We start from the raw sequence: 9,987 nt of genomic DNA on the forward strand, positions 1-9,987 counted from the left end.
AGAGAACCAGCTTGTCTCTTCCTCATGTGGTGATAGACTGGGGAGCGCAGCAACTGGACTAGAAGAACCAGCTGTGACCAATGTCTGGGCCCCAGACTTCACTGTGGGGTGGCTTCCTCCTCCACAGGGAAACTCCATGTGCTTAGTTTGGTCTTCCTTCCAAAATGGTGATCACAGATATTCTCCTTCCTTCTCTGCGGCCTGACTTCTTACATAGCAGCTGGCTGCCCCCAATGCAAAAAAAGGAAGCTGCCAGGGTCCTGAAAGCACAGCCTAGAATAGGCATAGTGGCACTTCCAGCACATTCTATGGGTCACAAAGCCAGCCTAGACCCCAGGAAAGAGGGGACAGAGGACATAATTGTCCAGAGGTGTGATTCACTGGGATCACCAAAGTAACAGTCTATCAAAGGATTTTAAAGTCAAATTCTCCTGTAGCATCTTCCACAATTTTCATCAACAAAGGGGCAAGAAATGCACAGCTATTTCTACTCAAGAGCAAGTAAACTGCCTGCTCCTCACTCCCTTCATCTTTTTTAAAGCTGGCAAAATACAGTCCTGTTTCTCAAGTCAGTGACTGGTCATTTGATAGAACTGATCTGATTCTAAACCAACCCTGCATCAGAGTTTCAAACAGGCCAGCATCTGGGGAGAGAGGAGGCTCCCATTCCGAACCATCCCACCTGCTCCTAAGCTGTCACTCCAGAGCTCCTGTCCTGCATCCCAGCTTCAGAACTGGAAGAAGAAATCTGATTCACATCCGGACCCTGCTGCCCCTTCTGCCACTTCCCACATCCTGTCTCTCCCAGGACACACCTCACACCCTCACCTGCGTCACATGCCTCTGAAGAAGAAAGTGAGAGTTTCTGGTTCTCAGATTGACATTAAGACACCACCTCGCCCCCCGCCCTGTGGCATTCATGATCTGATTGTGTTTTCCATTTCTAAAACTGGACACATGGCATACAGGCCTGCATGGCAAATTCAGTGGTGACACCAGAATTTGTATAGGAGAAGCTTGGGAATGACCTGATGGGAGGAAGGTGTGAGAACTAAGAGATTTCTCCTGAAAATTCCATGACTCCCTCATTTAACTAGATCTGATCACCAAAAAAGATGACTTAATAGCCAAGAAGTGATTAATACAAATATATACTTAGTTTACATAAATTAGATGACCATGAATGTATGCTTAGTACAAGTACAAGCAAAACTAAACTGACTTTAATATGAAAAAATAAGCTGAAGGTTTTAATCTGTTTGCTTTGTTCTGTTTTTTACATTTCTAACCAGCCATTGATTATTCCATAATGAAGCAGTGTTGCATGGTCACTGAGTGCAGGCTCCAAAAGGTGGACCATATGGGGTGAGATTCTGGCTCCATCATTGAGTGGTCACTTTGGACAAGTCATCTAATTTCCATGTGCCTAAGTTTTCTACTCTATAAAATGAGTGCCTATCTCGTGCAAGTATTAAAAAATACGTGCAAAGCACTAAGAGTGCTCAGACATAAACACAATAATGTTACTTACTATTATTATTCCATATGCTACCATCAGCCTGAGGGTTTTCAACACATGCTTTATAGATTTCTTTTCTCTTTGTCAATTCTTATTTGGAATGATTTAGAGGTGATGACTATTGAGGAGAAGAAGCTAAAGGTACCCCTCCAAATCACCTTCTTGTACCCTGGCCTCCTTTAAATAAGTCTTGCCAAGGAAAGGTATTGATAGCAAATAGCAAAGTATCAATAGTCAATAAAAAATAGTTAAGGTAATACTTATTCTTCTAAGCCTCAGTAATTTAAAACAAAAGGTAACAGAGATGGACTTAAGAAAGAAAAGGCTGAGAATCTACACAGACTGTTGATGTTTTGAAGAAAGTATGTACTTTCTCACCAAACCTATATGGGGAGCAAGTGGGACATGTAAAAGCAACTTAGAATTTACTTTGGATATAATAATACAAATTTCATGGGATTATTTGACATCCATTGCTCTCCCGACATCCCCTTTTCTATATCAATCACAAGAGGCAAGAAGAAGCATCCAAAGAGTTAAAAGAAGGACTGTCAGCCCTTTGGGATGTGCTTGGGTGGAACCATTCCCGCTACTCTGTGTTTACAGAATTTTATTTGCGTAGAAGAACTGCAGGAGCTCTGGATGATAGTGGCTCTGAAAGAAATTAGCAAAGGTACACATGAGGGAGGGGTTCCCCAAAGCCCCTTGACTGTAGAATAAGCAGACAGTCGCCCAATGCAGAGCATGAGGACAAGGGACAGCAGATCTCACCAGGGGGACATCCTTGCCTGTCCTCATTGAGGATCTGAACTGGAGCTGTCTAGACCATGCACACACTGGTGTAAAATCCTCCAGGCAATGGTGATTGACATTGCATCATGGGTCCAGATCCACTGAGACACCCCTGGCCCAGGTGGTGTTCGGGGGTAACTCCCTGGTGTGTTGTGTTTAAACTGGGAGGGCAGGCCCCCCAGGAGCATCCTGTCCTGCCCTCTGACTCACCAGCTGCCGGCTGAGTTTGGGGTTTCTTTGGTCTTCTTCACTCTGGAAGCCGTAGTCCTTCCTTTTTCTCAGATATGGAGAACAGGCTTGAAAAGCTGTCTTGCAAGCCTGAGAAAAAGAACATTACCATCCTACCATGAAAAACCTTAAGGAGTTTTATAATCCTGAGCCAGGAAGGTCATCCCAGAGGAATGAGGTCTCAAGGGCGCGCAGAGTGTGAAAGTAACTTCCTGGAAGTTTGAAAATGAACTGTCAAGGACTTATGCCTGTTAAATGACTGTCTATAATTCAGGGCTGGTGGGTGAGCTTAGTTTTATGGTTTACCACACTCTTGTTATTGTCCCCTCAAAAATAGTTCTGAATCCTAAATTCTCTCTTTCTGTGCATTCCTCATCCCCACCCCATGTGCACGAATTTAAAGAAGATGAGTGGTTTGATGGAACCCTTTGCACCATGTGGCTGGAAGCGCTCACACAACCCCATTCCAAAGCAGGCCTGAGGCTGATCCAACCCTGTTAGCACATACTTTCCCCAGGCAGGAATCGAAAGCTCTGTAGGGAACTGAGAAGCCAGGGGTGGGAGGGCCATGCTAAGTGCAGTGACAGCAGCTAACTGAGCAAATATCCTCATTCTGTGGATGGCTGCACCTCTCTGCCCTGCCCTCCATTACCCAGGGCTCATTGAGCCTTGACAGGTGCTGGGATTGGGCAGGACGGGCAAGAGCGCTTGGAAAATAACACTTGCTCAGAGAGAGACTAGGGCCGAGGAGTCACCTTTTCCAGGAACTGCACGACTTCTGCTAAATGCCCATCACTGACCCAGAAGGAACTGGGGCTTGGCCTCTCAGTCAACAAGGCCGCATCACACACAACTCCTTTCAGGAAAGGCGCGAAGTTTACGCGTTTGGGTGGAGAGTCACGGGCTTACCTTGGCAACCTGGGGATTCCTATCCTGTAAATGTATCAGGAGGGAGTCTTGAGTCTGCTTAACTTGCCTGGTGAAAAATTTCTTCCATTTTCGCCCAGCAAAGGCAGCCAGTTGCCCAAACAAGACGAAGGCCGAGTATCTCAGACTGTCATTCTCCTGCAGATCCCCATGAACAAAACAACACGGCTGGGTCACTCCCAACTGGAAGCTGCACCAGAGCATCCAGCCACAGCATCAAAGCACCTGGGGGTGGAGGGGCATCGCTCTCCAGCAGATGCAGGGTTCCGTTGTGGGTCACGAAAGCTACTCTAACTCCCCAGCTTTTTTGTGCATTACTTAATGTTTGGGAGATAGAATACATTTATTGATTCCAAATAAAAGGAATAGTCTCCTTGCAAATTTTCCTCCCTGCCCCCTGCTAACAAAGTTCTGTCTTATGCATCTGCTACCAGAAAATTAGGGAGAAAAAAGAAAAAGCCACCCAGGAGGTTGTCCTTTCTCAGCCTCTCACACAGTGGGAAGCAAACCATCCCACAGTCACGCGCCTTGGCTTCCCACCAGATAATCTGTCTGGGAGCTCTTTCCATGTCAAAACACACAGAGATTCTAGTTCTTTTTTTTGGACCCCTCCTCTGTTTATTATTGCTTCCAGCATTTTTGCCAGGTTCTCTCTCCTCACTTTGGGTCTGAGTTTCTCTCATCTATAGTAGAAATGACAGTGATGTTTCTCCCCTATGGACCCCTATCCCTCCCTGCTTTAGTTTGATGGCTGCTCTGAGCTGGGGGGCCCGGGGGTCGGCCCCCTCTTCCTCTCCGAGGTGAGCTGTCAGGTCCAAGAGTCTCCCTTTTAGGGGAGGATAGTACCCAGGGATTTACAGGTCCAGGGTCCTGGCATCAGGTAACAACCAGGCTGGTGCCCCAGTCTCCTGGCTCTTGCTGAGGGCATTTTCATATCAATGTTTCCAGGGGAAGCAAAAGGGAAGGAGGCTGGCATCTCCCTGGTGGCGCAGCAGTTGAGCGCTGGGTTGTGAAGCTGCCCGCAGCCTCTGCAGTGCCAGTTCGATCCCCAGCTGCTCCCCGGCCACCAGAGGAGGGTCCCACATGGCGCGCAGACCTCTCCTGCCGCCCACTGCTCCCCTCAGCAGTGTACTTCGGTCCTTCTGCCTGCTCTGCTCCCCGCTCTGGCTCTGGTGAATTCTCTCACCCTCCCGCGCTTCTGACTGTACCCAGTGCTTGTATAAATAAATAAATAAATCTTAAAAAAAAAAAAAAGGAGGTTGGCATGGACCTAGACCTGGGGGGGGGGGGGTTACAAGCACTCAGCAAGACTGAGGTCACCGAGCATCTATGAAGTGTTTAAAATTATTTTTTTGCACATGTGACATATATAGAAATAGCTTGAGTTCTGTATTTTCATCACCACTCCTCGTGTGTGCACTATTCAACTCACCGAGACCTGACAGCTAGACCTGACAGCCTGAGAACTGTCCGCAGGCCATGAGATGTACAGAGACAGATGAGCCAGTGCCTGTACCCCCACCCCCGCCTGGGGCCAGACAGTCTCCAGCACAGCAGAGGGCAGGCGGTGACACGCGGCCCTGGTGTATGAACTGTCAGGAGACAGGGCCCACAAGCGTGTGTGGGAGTGCACATGATCAGGGCTCTCTGATCAGATATCACAGCAGCCCGGGTTTCCTAAAATGACTAATGGCTCTGGCAGTTAGGGACGGCACCCGGGGGAGACATAGACATCTCGCCCCAAGACCTCTGCTCCCACTCCTGGGCATGAGGACCCTCCTCTCCCCGCGCAGGGTGGATGGGGTCTCATCGCCCCGGGAGGGTCTAGTCAGACCCTCAAGAGGGAGGACAGGCATGCAAGCCAGGGTCTGGGACAAGCTCCTAGTGTCTCGGTCCTTGTGTGGAGCATTTGGTCCTTGCTGTGCCCCATGGGGGTGAGCTGTGGGGGCCTCGTGCAAGATGTTCTGTGAATGAAGAAAAGGTCTGTTTCCTGCTCTGCATGGTGGGATTTGTGGAGTGTATGTGTGTGTGTGTGTGTGTGTGTGTGTATGTGTGTAGGCATGTGCGTAGCTGAAGGACTGCCTGTTTAACTGTGACAGGCACCTGTGTGTGTGACCGGCTATCATCAATCCATCCTATCGCTGCCCCACAGTCAATGCAGGGTAACTGGTTAGCTTGAAGCGAAGACATCCCAGAGTCCTTACAGCCTCCCACTGTACAACCTAGTGATGCACTTTTTGCTAAACCTGCCTGGCCTGTCACCTGGTAGTTAATCATTCGGGCCCTGCGGCCAGAGACTGGTTTCCTGTCACTGTGAAGCGGGGGCAAGCTACTGAACTTTTCTGGCCCTTGGTTTCCTCATCCATAAAGAGATGTACTGCTGCCTGCCTCACAGGGTGACTGCAAAGACTATGTGGGGCTGTCCATGGAAAATGCCTGGCACTGAGCCTGCACATGGCAAGGGCCACTGATTGGTACTGTTACTGTGACATTTGTAAGAGAACACTGCCCATGTGCTGGCATTGTCACCGTGCATACACACAGTCACCTCTCTATCACAAGGAAACCTCCTGAGGCTGGAGCTGGCACCCTGCACATGCTTCTGCATGCCCTCCCTCCATAAGCCCCAGCTCAGTGTGAGTCTCTCGGTAAGCGTTGCTAATAAAGAAGAGACTACTAGCGGCCTTGTTCCAGGAACAACACCCCACCCAGGGCTCACATTTGTCCCACTTGGATTCTGAATCACCCAGACTTTTTCTGAGTTGTGTGACTTACATCCTCTAATAAGGTCCTGGTCTGAAGAGTGATGTCTATAAAGAAGGAGCCCAGGCCCTTCCCCTGGATCTTGCCCAGGAGGATGGTCAGAGTCTTCATGCTCTCGTGGATGACTTCAGAACTCATGGGGTCATACAAGCCACGCACCAGCAGGTCCAGAACAACGTTCTTATATTTTCTCACCTGTTGCCAAGATAGGAAAGGCGTTAGTAGCTCAGGAGTTGCTCCCCTGTATTGGAAAGCAATTCTATATCCAATCATCTCATAATCTAGGACTTGGACTAAGAGACCATGGCTTTCTTCGAGGCGGGCACAATAGGTCTTAGCAAAGTACAGATGCTTCCATTTACCTAACCCCAGAGCCCAAGTCAGAGCTGGCAGGAGAACAGAGGAGCAACCTGGAACGTGGCCCGCGGGTGGATGCGCCTGAGTGGGGCGCTAACCGGAGGGCGGTGGACCTGGGTGATCTAAGGGTGGGGGGAACTGGGCTCCTTTCGAAGGAATGAGAAGGAATGGTGACAGAGGCAGACAGATGCTAAAGGAGGAGGTGAGGAAGACATCATTTACTGCACAAGTATATTTTTATTATTAGAAATAAATTCACAGGGCCTCCCCAGTGGCGCAGTGGTTGAGCGCTGGGTTGTGAAGCTGCCTGCAGCCTCTGCGGCGCCAGTTCGATCCCTACTGCTCCCCGGCCACCAGAAGAGGGTCCCACATGGCGCGCAGACCTCTCCTGCCGCCCGCTGCTCCCCTCAGCAGTGTACTTTGGTCCTTCTGCCTGCTCTGCTCCCCACTCTGGCTCTGGTGAATACGCTCACCCTCCCATGCTTCTGACTGTACCCAGTGCTTGTATAAATAAATAAAAATAAATCTTTAGGAAAAAAAAAAGAAAGAAATTCACAAAGAGGGTAATGTCCAGCTGTGTATTAATCCTGTCTGCAGCTCTGCTTCCCAAGTCTGATAATACTGAGGTTGGATAATATCCCACAGGCATCATGGCCCAGAGAAGCCCCTTCCTTGGAGTGTGGGAGGAGCCAGTGACTTGCTTCTAGCTTATAGGCCATGACAGCAGTGACTGATAACATTCCCAGGGTTACTTTCCATTACATCAGACTCTGAGCAGACAGGAGGGGGTGACACTCCCTTGCTGTCCTTGAAGAAATCAGCTGCCATGCAGTGGGAGGGTGGCCTTTAGGAGCCGAGGGTGGCCTGGCAGAAGTAAAACAAGAGCAGGCTCCTTCCAGCAGCCACAAAAGCTTGGGAGAGCAGCCAGAGCTTCAGGAAGGACTGAACTTTGACTGCAGGCTTGAGGACCCAGGACAGCTCTTCCTGGGCTCCAGACCCCAAGAGACGCAAATAAAGCAACTGGCTGTTGCTTTCAGCTGTTACCTCTGTGGTGACCTGTTCCACAGCACCGAGAGAACTACATGAGCCCCCCAACCCCATCCTGGGGACTCCAGGCCACCCCCTTCCTACCTTGTCTGGGGTCTCACAGGCCACCGTCCCCAGGCCCCTCATTGCCATATGACGTTTTTTAGCACTGGGGTCTCGGGCTCTCTCCGCCAAGATGAAAAACAGGTTCTTCAGAGGCTCCTGCTTCTGGAACCTCAGTTTCCAGGAGACCTGGGAGGTGAGTCAAAGATGATGGATGCAGAAGCATCCAGAGTCACCTGAACCCAGCCCCTCCTGCCAAAGAAGATCTTGTGTTGCTGCTCAATCTTACCTCTTCTTTCTCTATCTAAAGACGATTTTGTTGGGAATATATCTGCTGGATCTACATAATGAAGAAACCGATGAAGGAAGAGAAAAAGGTAGAAGGAAGAAGAGAAAAGAGGTGAAGAAAAATAAAGCAGAGTTGATGTTGAGGTAGGTCTGGGGAATGACAGGTACCCCCCAGGTACCCCAGGGCAGCCTGGGGGGAGGGTGAGAAGAAAGGGACTTGGGAAGTCGATGTGTGGAGGTGTGGACCCCAGTCCCAGCATGAGGCACCGTACTATTCCTCCCGTCTTAAAGACCCGTCTTCCACCTCAGCTCTTCCCCATCCTGAAAGAAGTATCTCTGCTTGCTTTCTCCAGTTCCTCCCTCTATACTCTCTTGAACCTTCTGAAATACCCCACCCTGAATACCCACACCCAGTGTGCCTGAAGCCAAGGTCAATTCTCAGTACTTATCTTACTCAACAGCATTTGGAACTTGAACAAAGTACCTCTGCACCCATTTCAGGGTCCTTGAAGGAAGTCCCGCCCGAGAGGCGTCACTAATTATGATTAGGAAAAGGAGTGTGTAAATAACGCACACTGGGACACCATGTGTGGCTGGCGCAGATACGTGTGTAAACTCTAACTGCAGGGCTGGAGGTGGGTAACCCCGCTGCAGTGATAATTTGGTGATCACCAAGCCTCATCACTATCATCCATTGCAGTTCATTCTGTGTTTTTATTAAGTTAGTGGCCAGGTAAATTCTCTCCCAAAAGCATCTTCTTGCCATCCCACAGACAGTCTGTGTTTAAAGAACGGCCATCAAACTTTTCTCAGAAAAAGGAACCCAGCTACACAGGCCGGGTAAGCACAATGAGGCTAAGTAGCTGGGAGTGGACAATTGTTCATTAAATGTTGTCACACCTTGGAAAAGAAAGACATCCTTAGTGTCCTTTTCTTCTTGGACTGGGAGGTGGGGACAGAAGGGGGCTGGCCCAGGGTTCTCTGTGCTTGGTCCATGGAACTGAAAAAAAAAAAAAAGTCATTGCATGAGCCACAATGTCTTAGAAGCCTCAGCATCAACAAATATCACACAAAGCTCAGGGCTGGGGTAAGCACATAGGGTGGCAGTGCCCCTGAGGCCAGGGCAAGTGGAGGGGACAGTCACATAGAAAAATAAGGGGCCGCTGGAAACAGCTAGAGAGGAATCAGCATAGGGGTAAAGACATTCTGCCCCCTACCCCCTCATTCTACCCTACAGACCACTTGTGTCTGTGGGGGAGCAGAACAGGCCTCCCCCCAAATAGGCCATGTTGGCACATGGATTGTTTTGAGCTGAAAGCAGTTAGGACCCAGTAGCCTCAAGGCTTTTCACCTCTCCCTTATCTACCTAAAGTGAGTTAGAGACCAAGTCTACCACCGCCTTTGGAGGTGGCCTTAGGCATCAGTCATTTTTAAAACTCACAAAGTAATTCCAATGGGCAGGCACTGAACTAGGGTGACCAGTGACCAACCATCTTAGTTTGCCTAGACCTGGGACTCAGTCTAAGAGCAAGAAAGTCCTGGGCAAACTGGGACAAGTTGCACCCTAATGATAGTCCTTGAGTGGGGAAATTATTTAAATGCAGGTGGCTGACAGTACCCAGCCCAACTAAACAGCTGTGCTTTGGAACGTCTGACTCTGTCTGACCAAGAGGGGCACAGGATTTAGTTGCTCCACCATCTTTGCCCACCACCCCCACCCCACAGGTGGGAAATGCTCTCAGTCAGAAGACACTGGAGAGGTCCACCAAGCACCTCTTCGCCCCAAAACCCCTGTCTCTATTACTTCATCTCTCATCAACAGGTCTCCCCTCATCACTGCAATGAGAGACCCAAATAAAAACCCAGAAACTTATACTTCCACCAATTAGCAAGACTGGCCGTGGGTTTTGTTATTAAGCCCATGGCTCTCACACCTGCAGGTGCGTCGCAATCACATGGAGGCCTTGTTAAAACTCAGGTTCCCAGACCTGAGCCTCAGAGTTTCTGACTCTTTATATCCCAAG

At 49.4% G+C, this 9,987-nt stretch overlaps 1 protein-coding gene across 2 annotated transcripts; it reads right to left on the reverse strand.

Moving 5' to 3' along the window:
• Positions 1-2,119: 2,119 nt before the first annotated feature.
• On the reverse strand, positions 2,120-9,136 carry MRO (maestro; the record flags this gene model as incomplete). 2 transcript variants are annotated; one of them, XM_084251853.1, is made up of 6 exons in its annotated part: positions 8,864-9,136; positions 7,718-7,864; positions 6,242-6,424; positions 3,449-3,604; positions 2,522-2,629; positions 2,120-2,173 (listed from the first exon to the last, which is right to left on the reverse strand). In XM_084251853.1, the coding sequence occupies exons 1-6, from the start codon at positions 9,017-9,019 to the stop codon at positions 2,120-2,122; spliced, it is 804 nt and encodes a 267-aa protein (XP_084107979.1). In that variant the 5' UTR covers positions 9,020-9,136. The 2 variants fall into 2 exon arrangements, with proteins under 2 accessions (XP_084107979.1, XP_084107980.1); XM_084251854.1 differs by lacking the exon at positions 3,449-3,604.
• Positions 9,137-9,987: the final 851 nt, after the last annotated feature.

This window comes from Talpa europaea (genome assembly GCF_964194135.1).
Source record: "Talpa europaea genome assembly, chromosome: 13".
Classification (NCBI taxonomy): domain Eukaryota; kingdom Metazoa; phylum Chordata; class Mammalia; order Eulipotyphla; family Talpidae; genus Talpa; species Talpa europaea.